This window comes from Lynx canadensis, chromosome D2, assembly GCF_007474595.2.
Source record: "Lynx canadensis isolate LIC74 chromosome D2, mLynCan4.pri.v2, whole genome shotgun sequence".
Lineage (NCBI taxonomy): Eukaryota > Metazoa > Chordata > Mammalia > Carnivora > Felidae > Lynx > Lynx canadensis.
Window position 1 is genome coordinate 9,083,725 of NC_044313.2, and position 17,262 is coordinate 9,100,986.

At 48.0% G+C, this 17,262-nt stretch overlaps 2 protein-coding genes across 2 annotated transcripts in view; both read right to left on the reverse strand.

Moving 5' to 3' along the window:
• LOC116738387 (deleted in malignant brain tumors 1 protein-like) lies at window positions 1-3,344 on the reverse strand (the record flags this gene model as incomplete). Its single annotated transcript, XM_032595301.1, has 2 exons — window positions 1-458; window positions 3,163-3,344. Coding segments are annotated over 2 exons (474 nt in total), but the record flags the coding sequence as incomplete, so codon positions are not given.
• Window positions 3,345-8,220: 4,876 nt separating this feature from the next.
• Window positions 8,221-17,262, reverse strand: part of LOC115527698 (deleted in malignant brain tumors 1 protein-like) — a 72,489-nt gene continuing 63,447 nt past the window's right edge. The window contains 9 exon segments of the mRNA XM_032595302.1: window positions 8,221-8,657; window positions 10,097-10,135; window positions 10,877-10,915; window positions 12,836-12,874; window positions 13,281-13,319; window positions 13,503-13,541; window positions 13,658-13,690; window positions 15,093-15,125; window positions 16,533-16,574. Coding sequence (XP_032451193.1) covers window positions 8,221-8,657; window positions 10,097-10,135; window positions 10,877-10,915; window positions 12,836-12,874; window positions 13,281-13,319; window positions 13,503-13,541; window positions 13,658-13,690; window positions 15,093-15,125; window positions 16,533-16,574 — 740 coding nt within the window.

The following is a 17,262-nucleotide window of genomic DNA, read 5'->3' on the forward strand; positions in this document are numbered from 1 at the left end:
TTTAGTAATCAGAGAAGGTTTATTTAGCAACAAACTTCAGAGAGAACTTCTTTAGCAGTTTCACCTGTCGCTGTGTGGACAACTTCTGATTTCTCAAACTTATTACATTGCGGAAGGGAAATAGACTTTGCTTTCTAATAACAGAATCACGTGAAAAGTGGAGAAATCAAACAAGGGTCTTGTTCCGCCCCGTCCCTCTGTGGACTTCCAGTGGCCCCACCACTTGGAAATGCTCAGTCCGCTCTTCTGTGGTCTCTTTGGGGCCCACATCCCTCTTACTCCGCTCTGCACAGCCCTGGGAGCAGCGGGAGGAATGGTCCCCCACTTTGCACACGGCGACCTCACACTGCAGATACACCACATCATAGCTGCTGAGAAAGTTGAAGGCGTTGAACTTGAACTGGGCCGTGTTCTTCTGGTGGGAGTGGAGGTTGACATAGCTTTTGTCTTTGATGCACCTGATAGAAGAAACCACCCCCAGCCACAAGGATTAACTTAAAGGATGGTGTGAATGCACCCCAACTCGAATAATCAGGCTTAGACTCAGACATATGAAGTCCAAACACACCTCTTCCCACTACCCACTCTTTCTTTTATGAAGAAACTTAAAATACTATTGTGAGTAGACAAACCACTGTTCCTGACAGGTAACTGTGAAAGAAATACAACAAAAACCAAACAAGGTAATTAAATTCCAGCTAGAGCTGTTGCCTTCTGAAGCTCTGCTCTATTTTGCCCAAAGGGGAGGTTAAAGGTGGTGGTTGTCTTATTTGCAGGTGAATTTCGGGTATTTTAAAATGTGGGGTTTTTGTAGTTTCAAGTTTTTATTTAAATCCCAGTTAGTTACATACAGTGTAATATCAGTTTCAGTGCTCATCACAAGTGCCCTCCTTAATCGCTACCACCCATCTAGCCCATCCCCCGCCCACCTCCCTCCATCAACTTTCAGTTTGTTCTCTATCATTAAGAGTCTGTTTTATGGTTTACCTCTCTGTCCCCCGTCCATCCTATGTTCATCTGTTTCATTTCTTAGATTCCACATGTGAGTGAAACCATATGGCATTTGTCTTTGGCTGACTTATTTCACTTAGCCTTATACCCTCTAGCTCTGTCCTTGTCATTGCAAATGGCAGGATTTCATTCCTTTTGATGAATCTTCTTTATCTATTTATCAGTCAATGGACATTGGGCTCTTTCCAGAATTAGAATGTGTTTTGTAAACCCTAGTACAACCATGGAAAAAGTTAAGGAAAGAAGTATAAATGATACATCAAGAGAGGAGATAAAATGGAGTAGTAGAAAATGCTCCACTGAAACCAGAGAAGACAGCAAAAGGAGAATAGGGGTAGAAACAAAGAAGAAATGCACCAAATGGAAAATAGTTACCAAGATGGTAGATTTTCATCCAACTATATCAGTAATCACTTTACATGTGAGTGTTCAAAGTATGACCATTTAAAGATGCAGACTGCCAGAGCAGATAAAACAAAAGCAACAATAACAAAAAACCCCAAGTTCCAACTAATAACTGTCTATGACACCCATCTTAAAGATAAAGACATAGAAAAATTGAAAGCAAAGGAATGGAGAAAGATTTAGCATGCTAATACTAACCAAAAGAAAGCTGGAGTAGCTATATTAATTTGAAACAAAACAGAGTTCAGAGCCAGGACAATGATCAGAGATGAAGAGGAATACTGCATAATGATAAAGAGACCAGCCCTCCAAAAAGACACAACCCTTAATGAGTATACATGTAACAACGGAGCATCAAAATGCGTGAGACAAAAATTAATAGAACTGCAAAGAGAAATCTACAAATCCACGGTGATGGCTGGACACTCTAACAGCCCTCTGTCTGTAATTGACAGAACCAGCAGGCAGAAAATCAGAAAGGATTTAGATGACCTAAAAAGCACCATCAATCAGCTAGACTAACAGCCATCTCCAGACCACTCCATCCAACACCAGCAGAACACAACTCTTCTCAAGCCTGCATGGAATATTCACTGAGATAGACCACATTCTGGACCATAACCCACACCTTAGCAAATTTAAAGAAAAGAAATCACACAAAATGTATCTTCAGGTCACAATGGAACGGAACTAGAAATCAAAAACAGAAAGGTTGCTGGAGAACTCCTATTTGGAAATCAAACAACACACTTCAAAGTAACCCGGAGGTAAAAGAAAAAGTCTCCAGAGAAATGTAAAGAATATTTCGAACTAAGTGAAAATGAACATACAATTCACCAAAATCAAATAAATCAAATGCACGTGTTGGAAATGAAGAAAGATGTAGAATCCACATTAGGAAATTAGAAACAGAAGAGCATCTTAAACCTAAACAAGCAGAATTGGGAGAACGTCGGCTGTTAAAATTCTGGCACCAAACTGTGTCTCTCTCCTTGGTCTATTTGTAAAGAGAATGGAAAGGGAAGAGCTTTCTCACTCTGAGACCCAGTGCGGTTCAATGCCACACCTGTGCACCTCCCATGCTATAGGTCATGCCACCCATGCACAGTGCTACGTCTTGCCCCTCCCCCTGTCTTTTGGAAACAGGTACCACAATGATGCGTCCCATGCGGCTCTCACCACTTTGAAGCTGCCACCAGTAAGTGATAGGGTTTTGTTGTCTTGCACCGGTCACCAATGGCCCATCTCTAAGTGTTTGCTCCTGTTAGGGGGCAAGGGAGCTATGAACGCAAACAACATACCCAAATTCTAACTTGGCGAATTTGTTGCTTAATCAAAACAGCCATAGTGAATCTCACCACTATAAGAGTTTAGGCTGAGAAGACGCGCCAGCCCATCAGGGTAGATCAGATGTCTGAGAGCCTGAACCACAAATAGAGAGTGTAATAAAGTCATAAAACGCAGAGGGAAGGGAGGCACAGGTATGAAAGGGTGAGATGGGACAGCAGAGTCCAGGACAGCAGGGCCTTTGCCCAAGACTCTTTGGGGATTCAAGGGACGTCGTCCAGGCTTCCTATAACTATTTGTCTCCAGCTGAGATCAGAGGGACGGTAGGGGCCCGACTCTGCCTCTGGGGCATAACGAGGACTATTTTGCACCATGTTATGACTTAGATCTACCAGAGAAGCCACAGGAATGCCACCTGAATATAACAGTCAACCCTAGAAGGCCTTCTATGTTCCTTACCCGTGCCGGATCAAATCGTACTTGACAGTCGTAAAATCACGGGGATCTGGAGAAGCCACACAGGTATCCACAAAGAGCCTCAGGCTGGGGTCGGGGCTCTGGAGTGTGACCTGGAGGAAGACCGCTTTCCTCTGGCTGGCATAGTGTGGCCCCAGGCTGATGGGCGACTCGAGGAAGGATATGGACACATCATAGCCGACGCTCTCCCTTGGGACGTCAGCCCCGGGACTGATGTCAACTGCAGATGGGCCATCCGCCCTGCAGGTGAACTTCAGCTGAGGCACCTTGTGTCGCACGATGACTCGGCCAGGGTGGCCCCGTGTTCGGCTTCTGATGGAGTTGGAGTAGCTGAGGGAGCCGAGACTTTCCTGGGAGGACGAGAGGGGAGGTTCTGGCCAGTGCTCCTGGCTCCCTGACAAGCACCTTCCTACACCGGCAGAGGCCTCTCCACACACCTGCTGGGTGCCAGTCGGCCGGTGAGCTGGAGGCAGGGGGCCTCGGGGCTGCCTCCCGTGGTACCTAGTGCCACGGCGGAGTGACGTAGCACTTCAGGGAGCACGCAAGGAGCCCCGGTGTGTGAGCCTGCCCTCCCTTCTTCCCTCCTGTGAGGGCCGAGCTGTGCTGGTATGAGGCGGGGCAGGGGGTCCACGCTGGCTGCCCGGCGCTCTCTCCACCCAGTTCCTGCACACGTGCCCCCCCCCCCCCAGCCTGGGTATTCTCAGCCAGGCACGGACCATGGCCCACTGTGCTTTTCTCCTCTCTTCCAGCCCCTCTCTTCTCTTGGCCCCAGAGGGGTTCTGGCTCCCTGTGAGCTGGGGGCCTGGCCCTGCTCGCCTTGAGTCTCAGCCTTGTCCTTCAAATCCAGCAGGACTCGAAGGGCTAAGGGGGTGCTGAAGACTACTGTGCGAGGTGCCGTCGCCTCCGGCAGCCTCCTCACCACAGCCCTGTGTGCCGTCCAGAGACTCAGCCCACCCAGCGACGTGGATTGCAGGAAGCCTCTGCGTGTGTGACTCAGATCCTTGACGTCCGCCTGGGAACCCTCCAAGGACCACCCCGTCAGCTCAGACCAGGTCTGCCTTTTTATTTATTTATTTAAAACATTTTTTTTTAACATTTATTCGTTTTTTAAGAGACAGAGCGTGAGTGAGGGAGGGGCAGAGAGAGAGGGAGTCACAGAATCCGAAGCAGGCTCCAGCCTCCGAGCTGTCAGCACAGAGCCTGCTGCGGGGGCTCGAACTCACGAACTGTGAGATGGTGACCTGAGCCAAAGTCAGACGCTCAACCTACTGAGCCACCCAGGTACCCCCCGCCTTTTTAGACCTTTTCTTTCCTACTCATCCACCTGTCCCTGCCCAGCCCCCATTATGACATTTTAATACAACAGAGATACTCTTCACGTTCTGCACGCTTTATCCATAAAAACAGACATTTTTTTCTTTGTGCCCTGAAGAAACAGCGTCTCCCTTGTCCCTTGACCTGATGCACAGCTTAGAGGAAAAGCTAAACTCTATTACTGCATGGTCCTGCCCCTTCCAACCTGACCTTGGGCTTCCCGGTGCTGACTCCTCGAGTCTCTTCCTCAAGCCCTCCAAGTTTGCTGCTGCCCGGGGGGCCTCATCACTAGCCCCCCTGCACGGAGCACGCCCCCTGTTCCTTTACCTGGCTCCGTCTCCTTATTCAGGCCTCGGCTCATTGGCCACCCTATTCGAAGTGGCCTTCCTTCCACCCCACATCATCTCCTATTCTCTTCCTTGTTTTGCCATCTTAAGGTCTGTGAAATGATTCTCATATGTGCATTTGTGCAGTGCCTCCTTCTCGAATGTGAGAGCTGTGGAGCCCGGCCCCTGTCTCGTTGGCCGCTGTGTCCTCAGCACCTAGAAGGTTTGCTTATTCCCTGACTCTGCAGTCACACACAGGACCTTCCTGTGGCAGTGTTTTCGCCGTGGGTGGTCTGGGACTGGCCATCACCCCAAGTGGTTCCTGACCTGCGGTGTCCTCTGGCCCCAGTGCTGTAGGAGCTAGGCCAGCCGGGGCCACAGAGGACACTGCCAGGGTCCTCCCTGATGGCCTAGAAGCTTCCGGGGTGCCTGCCACGCAGACACCGGGGGGCTTCCGGCACGGCCCCTGGGGCAGAAACCTCTGAGGTAAAAAATAGAAGGTTCAGAGCAAAAAGGACCGTGTGCGACCGTGGGTCTGCACAACCAAATAGACAAAATGTGAAGTATGGAGTGAAGCAGTGACTTGGCGTCATGCAGACTATTGGATGAATCAAACCTCCAACAATGCCAAATGTTTGCTGTTCTGTGTGTCTAAATACTGATACAAAGGAAGAGAGGAATAGCATGGAGACCGTGCTGTGTAACGTGGTACATTGATGGTACATTGTTAGGTATGCTGAGAAAAGTGCGATTTTGTAGTTACGCACTCTTCGCTTGTTTCCTTAACTTCAGTGACGTTGTCTCGTGAAATAAGCTGGTGGTTAAGGAAAATGAGACAGACATACACATTTCATTATACCCAAATGTCTATGCTTTCTAGATTGGGGAATACAGCTAGCTGTCTGGTTAGAACGCAGCTGTCAGATCATTTGTCCTCTCCTATGCCCAGCGCCATAGCGTGCACATAGTAGGTGTGCACTAACGGTGAATAAAGAAGCAAGTTGTGGAAAATGCTCAGCTTTGGAGCTAAAAGAACAGCACCCATCATCCATCCATCCATTCATCCATCTGTCTATTTACCCACCCATCAGTCCATCAGCACTCAGCACTTATTACTGTGTATTCCAAATTCAGTACGTACTCTAAATTCCCAAAAGGAAGGAAAATTTCAGACGAATTTGTGAGTGCTCCAGGTCTTACTGAATTCAGAAACAAAATCATGGCCGTGCCTTTCTTCTGGCCCTGCCAGGTTTTTAACAGGTGGTTGAACTTTCCAAATCTCTCTCCTTGGCCTCCGTCCACAGAAGGGTACCACCACCCCGTCAGTTTCTTACCTGTCTGACAGTGCCACAGTGACCATAGGGAATGTTGAAGATCAGATAGCGCCCCGTGACGTGGGGACGACACAGCTCATCATTTAAGTGGATGTCCCAGGAGGAGTAGCCCAGCCTCCGGAGATAACCTCGGTCAATGGTGACTTGGAAGAGGTGAGGCAAGCAGGAGAGCCAGGCTGCAGGAGGAGGAGCATGGGGAGAAGCTCACAAAGACGATTTGGTACACTGGGCGCATCGGTCCGGGACATGGGTGCGTGCTTACTTTATAAAGCATGGACAGTACCTTGTGCCCGGGGGCTGCCTCAGCTCCCATCACCCCCCACCCTTGACTTGACTTCCGCTGATTTTATTTATATCCTCTCTTTTCCAAAAAGTCACACCATATCATGGGAGTCTTATACACACAGCACACGTCCCACGTGCCGAGAGTCAGAGCCTCGTCTATAGATTTAGAGAACGGCCCATTTCCCATATTGAGGACACCCGAGGCTGAACATACATCTATTTGAGGCAAGGGCGTGGGAGCAAAGAGGGAGGGAGCATAGGTGTTAAGAGGCTTCTTCCCCAGCCTCCTGAAGCCCGGCGAGTAGATAGAGATGTGAGAGATCTCTGTGGAGACAGAAGCTGATGCCCCCTCAAAACCCGTTCTCTCTCCCAGGGACAACTGCTGTCTTAGTTCCGCCTTCCCGCAGCTTAGAGGGGAGGGCTTACCATTGTCTTTGGGTACAGCAGAGGCAGCCAGGCCTGGTGAGAAGCAAACGTCAGCCGTGCAATATGGAGGAGGAGGGTATAGGCAGCAGTAGAACATGCAGTGCCGGGAAATGGGCTCATTCTGTTGAGCTACGGAAGCTGGAGCACCATGGCTTGAGAGTACTCCAAGCAATGGGAAGGGAAAGAGGGCCCAGAACCTCCCGATGGAGCAGGAGGGAGGGATCCCGGTGTGCGTGAAGAAGCGTTGAGAGTACGGGTGTCATCAACACCAAGAGAATAGTAAATACAGGGCTTTGCAGATTATAAACACCATCACATGAGTGAATTCGGGCTGGTGTCCCTTCCCATGCACAGGACATGCTCGGAATCTCAGGCCGGGAAGTAGCAGTTCATAGCCATCAAAGGCCTCCCCAGCACAGAAGCAAGGCGGGACAGTCACCTGTGGCTAGGGTCCTAGCCAGGAAGCACGGCTGACCAGATTCACTCAACCCCTTCTGATACTTTTGGCCCCAGACCTTTGATCCTTCGGTAGCTGTACCCAATCAACCCTGGTGTATAATCCAAGAATGGAAAACGAATTACCCTTGCCAGTGGGTCCGCCGACAGCAGGAGGCATGGCTGGAACTGTGAGCAGACACAATGAAAGTGAGGGTCTGGAAGATAGGATCCCAAGACCCCAGGGGACTCATACTCTATGGCTCTCTGCGGGACTGTTAGTCTCGGGGTGACTCTGATAGTTTTTCTATTTGTGATCCATTTCTGTGCAAAACAAGAGTAACTCCCACATAAAGATAAGAGCAATAGAGTGATTCTTTGGTTTGCCTGTTAAAAAACTTAAGGATCGGGGCGCCTGGGTGGCACAGTCGGTTAAGCGTCCGACTTCAGCCAGGTCACGATCTCGCGGTCCGTGAGTTCGAGCCCCGCGTCAGGCTCTGGGCTGATGGCTCGGAGCCTGGAGCCTGTTTCCGACTCTGTGTCTCCCTCTCTCTCTGCCCCTCCCCCGTTCATGCTCTGTCTCTCTCTGTCCCCAAAATAAATAAAAACGTTGAAAAAAAAATTAAAAAAAAAAACAACTTAAGGATGGAACAGACAAAGGGGGCTCGGACTTGTTCACCAAATCTGAGAATTCCGTAACTCTCTGAGATTTCCCCGGGGGTAAATGTAGGACAAATATAAGAAACTACTACTCCACCCCAAACAGGGTCCAGCTATGGAGGCCAGAATGCCAAGAGGGGGTATCGGGTGGTAATATAAAGTACTACAGGAAAGGCAGAGGCCAAATCTTGGGTGAGAGGGACATGCCGGCCGACATTCCGACTTCCGACGGCCAGGTCAGGGTGAAGAAGGGTGTCCACCTACGACTGTGCCCTCACATGCGCCCTTGCTATCCCAGCAGCCGGGGCCTTGGCCTTAGGAACGCGGGCGGAGGAAGAGGGACGGAGCCCCGGGGACAGCCCCCATCGCTGACGCGCTGCGGCACCTGCGCAGACCACGCCCGCGTCCTCCCGGTGGCGACAGTTGTGGCGCGTCCAGCCCGAGTGGCCGCAGTGGCCCAGTGCGTCCTCGGTGCCCGCGCAGCGCACGTCGTCCAGCAGGATGGGCCCCGAGCCCGGGCCGAAGCGGCCGTGCCCCGGGGCGGCGAGCGCGGGGCCGCAGCGCAGCAGGCGACACACGACGCGGGCGTCCCTGATGTCCCAGTGGTCGTCGCACACCGTGCCCCACACGCCCTGGTGGCGGACCTCGACCCGGCCCTCGCAGCGGCTGCGCCCGCCCGCCAGGCGCAGGGGAGGGTCTGCGGGAGGAGAGAGAGTGAAACGGGGTCGCGGGGGTGACAGGTGCGACAGCTGCCCTCCCTTGCTCCGTGCATGTCATTTGCAGTGGAAGAGATGACACTGCAGGGAGCTTCACCACGCCAGGCGGTGCTGCCTTCTGTCTCTCGCTCCCTCCTTCCCGTCCCCCCACCTCCTGCACTCTCTCATAGAAAAGTCAAACCTGAATTAACTGAAGGCCGCAGACAATGGTGGATATTGTCAGCCTAGTTGCCCAGACACGTGAGAATGTAATTGTCACACAAAAGTACCAAGACCCCAAAGAAAACAAAATGGCAAACCCCTCAAATCTTTGGAGTAAAATTATTGAGGCACTGCTGTGGCTTAGCAAACAACATCTGTCCAGTGAAATTCCTTTTACTCTGGATGAATATGTGCGTCGGAAGATTTGTGCGTAGCAGAATTCTCCACCATCCACACATGTCCACCAGCGGGAGAGGGGAATGAATAAATTGCTGACTACCCACACGGTGGAATATTACTAAGCAATAAAAAGGAGCAAAATGCCAACGTAAGGAACCATATAGACAAATCTCAAAAACAATTTGTTAAGCAAAAGAAAGCAGACGCAGAAGAGCACGTATTATTTGATCCCATTGATATGCGATTCTAGAAAAACAAATCTGATCTACAGTGGCAGAAAGGAGACCAGTGGTCGGTCGCCTGGGGGATTTGCTGCAAAGGGACATGAAGGAACTTTTGGGGGTAATGGGAATGTTCTAGATCTTGATTCCGGTGGTGGTGGTGGTGGTGGTGGTGGTTACATAGTTGTATACGTTAGAAAAACCTCATAGATGTTTGCAACTTACTGTGTATCATTATAGGTCAAAAAAAGGTGACTTAAAGAAGTAAAAATAATTTTAAAAATCTAGAGTCTCAGTGGTTCCATACCCATAGATGTGTGTAAAATGATTTGTCTTCATATAAGAGGGGTTGCTAGCAACTGTTTTCCAACTTCCTGCTCTGTTTGGCCCATAGAAGATGCTTAGTGAATGCTAATAAATACCACTGGCTGTGGTTTCTCTGTGACTGCAGTGTCCTAGTTTAGGATAGTTGCTCTCTCCTTATGCAATTGGTTGCTGTGATACTGGAGCAAGATAACCATGCTTGGCTGAACTATGAATAAAGGCAAGTATCTTTTGGGTCAGGCCTCAGGAGGTGAATTTGGGGCTCCTGCCCCACAAAGGTATGTGTAGACATAGACATAGACATAGACATTTGCATATATACTTACATATGCATATATATTTACATACACATTTACATACACATATATGTCTATTACTCATAAAAGGTTTCTGTAAGGAGCAGGAACTTTGAAAAAAAAAAAAAAAGAATTACGATCCTAACAGTACTGATAATGATTTGATAATTTAAGTGCTTAGGAACAAACAAAAATTACCAGGCAAAGGGATCATGTCTTCACCAGTTGAAATTGTAACTGTAAAAAAAGAAAACCTGAGCTTAAAAAAAACACATATCCTCAAAGTCACATATTTATATTCAAAGCTGAAAAAGACCCACACATTTTCTGGAGGTTCAGAGACTAATAGTTTTGTTTGAGTTTCTGCTTAGGTTTAGGTGCAGAAATACCATCCACCAAGTTTTATTTTTTTTATCAAAATGTAACAAGTGGTGCTTATTCTCCAAAAGGAAAATAATTTGCTGAATGGTCACAAAAGAAGCCTTATAAATATACTAAATTTTTATAGGAAAAATATAAAAGTATTAGATTTTGTAGGAAAAATGTTTATAGGGGCTGAAAATGAAATGGAGAAAACCCATCAGATTTCTCAGAAATGTTTTTTGATAAGAGAAAGATCAGGGCTCCTGGGTGGCTCAGTCAGTTAAGTGGCTCAGGTCATGATCTCACAGTTCATGATTTTGAACCCCACGGTTCATTCACATCAGGCTCTCCACTGTCAATGTGGGGCCCGCTTCAGATGCTCTGTCCCCCTCTCTCTCTGCCCCTGCTCCTCTCACTCTCTCTCACAAAAATAAATAAACTTAAAAAAATATTAAAAAAACCCAGAAAGATAATATTTGAGAGGTGTGATTCCATATGAAAATATACAGAGGGAAGCAAGGTAGGAAAAGTAACAATGGATTTTATGATAGAATATGGTTGTATAAATAACTATGAGATGAAGAGTTAATCTAGCAACAGGCATATGATCTTTACCAGGTGATGATGTCGCTTTTGTTGAAATCAGATGTATGGCTGCCGAAACAAAAGAGAGAGATTTTTTTCCGGTGAAAAGAAAGCATTAAGATTGGATGTCGTTGAAATTTTATGCAGTGGACTGCAAGCTTATGAAAATAAGCCTGATCCATAAGCTGTATATAATACAATCCACCTGATTATTTATCTTGTGGACTCACACATCCAGGAGTGAAATGATATATGAGCGGTTGGCATTTTGCAGGACAGATGAATAAATCCCATTTAGAGCGTCCAGGATGTGTCGTATAATTCACACCTCAAATACCTACAGCAGCTGCTCCAGGGAAGTATCATCAGTGTGTCAGAGATGAGGACGTTGAGACCCAGAGGGCTTGTATGACATGCCCGGGGCATCCTCAGTTCTGACCTGGGAGGCCCCGAAGCATAACCCCTTTCCGCAGCACTCTGCCTTCCGGGAGCATGAAATGTGGGAGTCGCATTCACTCTGCCTGCTCTGGGGTGAAGGGGGATGACGGGGAAGGAAGGGAATGGTCTGATGGTTACCACATCTGCCCTCACACTCCCAGGGGCAGGAAGTGATTGTGCTGTCACGCTTTTGTAAAGATGTGTGATGCCAATTAATCTGCATGAAAAGCAGCCCAGTTCCCGTGAAACCGGGTCTGCGAAGAAAAACTCATCTCATGTGAGGTCAAGAGTCAGTGAGAAGTATGAGTGAAGGACTCTTCTGCCAAAAGTGAGGTCATGATGAGGGCAGGGAAAGGAGGAAGTGAGGAAGGGAGGGATGGAAGGAGGCAGGGAGAACTCTCCCTAAGTGGAAGCGAGAGGAAAGTCCTAAGCTTGGCTTCACTGCCTTTTGCACCATTATGCCTTCAAAGTAACCAGGACTTGAAAAGAAAGGAAACAGAACAAAAGAAAGCGATAGGCCTTGCTACTCAAGAGGTCAGCGTCAGACAGATCGAATGGAGTCACACAGGCAGATTCATCGGCAAAGACTGGGAGCAGAAAGGACCTTGGCTGGGAGCTGGGATCCCCAGCTTGCTCAGTGACTGCTGTGGACTCAGTTATGTCCCCTCAAAATTCACATGTCAAAGCCCTAACTCCCAGTGTAGCTGTATTTGGAGATGGGGCCACTGAGGAAGTAGTCAAGGTTAAGTGAGGTCATAAGGGGAGGCCCTGATCTGATAGGATTAGCATCCTTATAAGAAGACACATCAGAGCTCCCATTCTCTCCCTCTCTCTCTGTCTCTCTCCCCCTCAGGGAGCACACACTGGGGAAGGGAAGGCCCTGTGAGCGCACAGCGAGAAGGTGGCCATCTTCAACCCAAGGGAAGACCCTCACCAGACGCCGACCCTGCCGGCACCTTGATCTTGGACTTCTAGAACTGTGGGAAGTAAGTCTTTGCTGTTTAAGCCTCACAGTCTGTGGTATTCAGTTATGGCTGCCTGAGCTAGGACAGTGGCAGGTGTCCTCCTTCTCAGGGCCTCCTTTTCCTCCAAAGCGAGAGTAGTGGTTTAGCATTTTACTCCTCGAGGGCGGTCGCTGACCGACCGGCAGCATCGTCTGGGAGCCCGTGAGAAATGCAGAATCCAGACTCCACCCTGGAGCCACTGAATCCAAATCTGCATTTTAACAAGTTCTTCAGGCCACTCACGTGCACGTCAACATTTGAGGTTTGCTGCCGTGGGTCATCTCATCTCTAAGGTATCCTCCAGGGTTGACCCTTGACGCCCTTTTATCCTAGTCATCCCGTCCTCACATCTGCCTTCACCGTGTTCAGAATCAGAGCCACTTTTAGGGTAGCGGTCTGGAGCTTCCCTACCACCCCTAGCCCCCCATCTCCCCTGACCTCTCCTGGGAAAAACAGGAAGTGTTTCCTCTGGGTGTGTAAGTCCTGCTGGGCTGGGGTTTCTCAGGAAGTCATTCACGAGGGCTGCCGCAAAGAGCAGAGAGCGTACCTGGTGAAGAGGTCTCCTCTTCCCGAGTGAGACTTGTGTCTGCAACCAAAGAAGAGTGAAAAGAAAATAGAATGTTTTGGTTGGAACAACAGTGTGGTAGAAAGTGGAATTGTGTACGGGGAGAGCCAACACGATCACAGTCCAGTTGTCTCGCATTTGCGTGTGCTGGGTGGGTCAAAGCCTCACCTGTAACACAAAACACACCACCGAGCAAGTGGAGTGTGGAGCCCCCGCCCTCACCTCCCATGGGCCAGGGCGACGATGAGAGGGCGTTCCCCAGTGTAGGGACCACTCTGTGTCTACGGATGTATGAACCGAACACGAAGCTGGGACTTGGGGGCTTATACCACGGGCAAAATATTCGGTACACAGGTTCATTTGTCCAACAGAAAGAAGGAGAGTTGGTCACATTTAACTTAAGAAATGTGACAGGCAGAAACATTACCAGGGGGCGGGTCCACTTCTGTGGAGGCTGAAGATATATCTGTATATGGACAGAGAGAATAAGACACTTGAAACCGGGAGAAAAAGGACATTTCAGTGTGTCTTTTCATTCAGTTTACTTTGTGGTCAAAGTGGTCATGACGTGAGCTCGTTTTCTAAACAGAACAAGGCAAGTCAGAAGCTGGTCTCGTTAATTTAAACAGCACAACGAGAGAGACTTTACCAGGTGGAGAGGTCACTTCCACTGAGGTTGAAGAGGTATCTGTAGAAAAAGAGAAGAAACCTAAAACCAGTGTCCTAAATTTCCATGGAACAACCTAGTCCGATGAATGGAACCCCAAGAAGAGGCACTTAGTGGGGCAGGAGACAGTGTTTTACCTGGTGTGGAGGTCACGGTGGTTGCGACTGAAGCTGCAAGTCAACAAAAATAACAAACAATATGACAGCCGTATCAGGCATATGTGTTCCTAAGACACAGGACACATAAAGGAGGCTGTTGTAATCAGTATGACTGGCCTGACTTGTCTTCCTGCTTTTCGGACAGAGGCAATGGCAGGGCATTTCTAGACCCGCCATTGCTTCTAGGACCCTTCTACTCATTGGCTCTCCATTCCTTTGGCCCACTCTTTACTCCTCTCTTTGGAGAAGGTGGACGTTACCTGCTCAGAGGACACCAACCATCGGTCCAAATTTCTCCCGATATGGGCTAATCTAACCAAGGTTCTTCAAATGGAGGGCTTTCTTTGCCCGGTCCTCCGTCCTCTCCTCAAATGGTTGGAAGGTAGTGATACAGGAAAGGGGGACCTCTATAGACTGGAACTTTCTCCAGGGGGGCTGTCCCAAGACCTAGATGTCAGTCTAAGTCCATTTGCCTCTTGTATTAAGAGTTGCCCTCAGTAAAAAAGGCCATTTTTGGTGTTAACTCTGGTGTTTTATTTAATTGCTTTAGAACCTAGAGTAGGGGAGAGCACCCTCTTTATTGTGCCCCCACAAATAAACCTTTAACACTCTATATGTAAAATTGTTAAACCCAAAGTCACACCAGGAGCTCCTCAGATAATTGCAACCAGCATCACTCAAGATCTATTGTACAAGAGGGGTGTTACTTGTTACCTTGGTCAACTCTCTATCCCTTAGGACCTTGGCACAGAGCCTGACACAAGTTCACCCTCCCTGAATGTTGGATGAATGTCTAAGGGGGATCAGTCAAAGCCATGGCTGAACTCCCCACCATTCTTGCAATGCCCACTTTGCGGTTGGTCTCCAGGAGAAACTCTCGCCATGGACAGTTGACATTAGACCGCCAGTCAGTCCAGTGCATGACTTATTTTGGAGTTTGGCTGTATTGGCTGAAATAATCTATCCATTGGTCCATGTAGTTAGCTGGACTGCCCAGAATTCATTCACCATCAGGGAATATAGAGGTGGCCTATGTGAGTCAGGTCAATATAAACGTACTTAAAAACTAAAGAATGAGGGACGCCCGGGCGGCTCAGTCGGTTAAGCGTCTGACTTCAGCTTAGGTCATGATCTTGTGGTGAGTTCGAGCCCCGCATCAGGCTCTGTGCTGACAGCTCAGAGCCTGGAGCCTGCTTCGGGTTCTGTGTCTCCCTCTCTCTTTGCCCCTCCCCATGCTCGTGCTCTGTTTCTCTCTCTCAAAAATAAATAAACATTAAAATTAAAAAAAAAAACTCCAAAGAATAAGATAATTTGATCAGGACATACACAATTGTGTAATGAGCTCCCTGGAAAATCACATAAGATTATTTATAGCTAGTAAGGTGGATAGGACCCAAAATAACATCAGCATTACCTGTTAAGGTGGTTACAGTAATACTAGAAGATCCTGGAAAGAAGAAAAGGCAGTTGGTCAAAACCTGCCAAATGGCAAAAATAATTGTTTTACAGTTAACCTGTTTCCTTCTCTCTGTCCCTGGAGCATAGCGATCATGGACTTCGTTTATTTAATCAACAAATTTTGATTCATCCACCTATGCTGTGGCAGGCACTGTGCTAGGTGCTGGAGAGAAACAATAAAGAAAACTAGATGGGACTCCTGCTCGGTAAAATTGCTGCTGTGACAAGCGCTATGAAGGAGAAATATGTGATGCTCTGAGAACCTGTGACAGGTGATCTCACCTGGCCAGAGAGGTCCCCTCTCTGTCTCCCCGAGAGGCACCACCACCTCATGCCTGGCACAGGGTCTGGCCCACACTGAGCACGCTGCTCAAAGACAGTGACCACCTTACGCCTCCCTCACTCCCCCACCAAGGTGTCCTGGCACTGGCCCTGGTGACGTGGCCTAGGCAGTCTTGCTGCCCCATCTGCCTACATTTGCAGGGGGCAGAGGGCATTACCAGGTGAAGACGTCGCTTCTACTGAAGTAGAAATTGCGCCTAAATATGGAACACAAACAGGAAAGCCAGCCAACGAAAAGATTTTATGCGTTTTCCGATTGTGCACAGTTCCGCCTTTCCTGTGATCTCATTGCCCTGGTTTTGTTGTTGGTACAACTCAAGTGTGGGGACTAGTCATTTCCCAACCTCCTGAATAAAAGTTGATGCACCCAAAGTAAAACATGTGAGCTGTTATAAAGGAAAACTTTACTGAAATGAAGCACAGTTCCCTGTCCTGTCCTTCTAAACAGAAGACATTTGTCATATTCTAACCTGCACGATTCAGGCTCATGAGGAAGAAACCACTGTTGTTCAGGCTTGTCATACAGAGGTGTGTCAAAGGATGCTGAGGTTAGTGGGCATTTGCGCTCCGTATTGGGACATTGAGCAAGTCTAGTGACATTTAATGGGTTTCTGAACACTTCTCTGGCCGTCAGACTGTCTGTTGGCATTTCCTGCAATTGCCGCTGTGGCTGTTCTATAATCATCTCTTCTCCCTCCCCATCCCCGGTCCCCTCCCCAGTTTGTTGTTTCTTATAATACACAGTCAGTAGGGAGACCAGATAGTCAGTTGTGTGTGTGTGTGTGTGTGTGTGTGTGTGTGTAGTAAGAACAACAGGTTTAGTGGACACCCCCATGTGTACTCAAACACTTTACTTGAGCTTGAATGTTGGGACCTAAACTTGGCTGTGTGGAGGCCCTTTTTGTCTATTTCTGGATTCTAGTCGATTTTCCAAGGGGTTAATTCAGCCAAGTGACCCCTGCAAAACACTAAAAGTGTCCTATCTAAGTAGAATGTCGACACAGCGATATTCCCTAAAGGCAGTAAGAGGACAAATCAGCAGAAAACTTGTTACCAGTTACAAGGGCCGAATCAGTGGCTGAAACGGAGGTAGGAACTGTCAAAACAAGCACAGTTTAAGGACGTTTTAATTAGATATCATCCTTGTCAATCAAGTTCATTGGTAAATAATTTAAAAAAGTCACCCTGTTTACAAATTATGCCCCAGCCGTGCTCATATTTGATTATGCTCTGTCCTATTTGATTTCCCTATTACTTGTGTACTAAGTTAAGGGAAATAAATAACAAGGAAGGTGGTACTTAGGTCTGGGACTCAAGAGACCTGGCTTCTAGTTGCTGCTCTTTGTATAACCAAGCACATGACTTTGAAGGGCTAATACACAGACCAGTAGCATCTGCATCATCTTGTTTGAAACACAGACCCTCAGGACCCACCCCAGAACTACCGAATCTCATTTTAAAAGATCTCTAGGTGATTTATACACATATTGAAGTTCTAGAGGCACCAAGCAACTAAACTGGAGATGACCTCTAGCTAGGCCCAGAAATAATTGGCACAGGCCACGAAGAAACCAGACAGCATTGCCCCCATAAAGGGGTCCCTTTCCTGCTCAACTCTGGACAATTGATGCCTTGCCAAAATTCATGCTAGCACTTCCTCTCCTCTGGGTTTTTCATAAAAGCTTGAAATCAGACTTTTATATGAAATTGCCCATTTTAAAAAGGTGGTATTAAAAGAAAACTAAACATTGCATAAGCAAAACTCTGTTGTCTGAATCAAAACC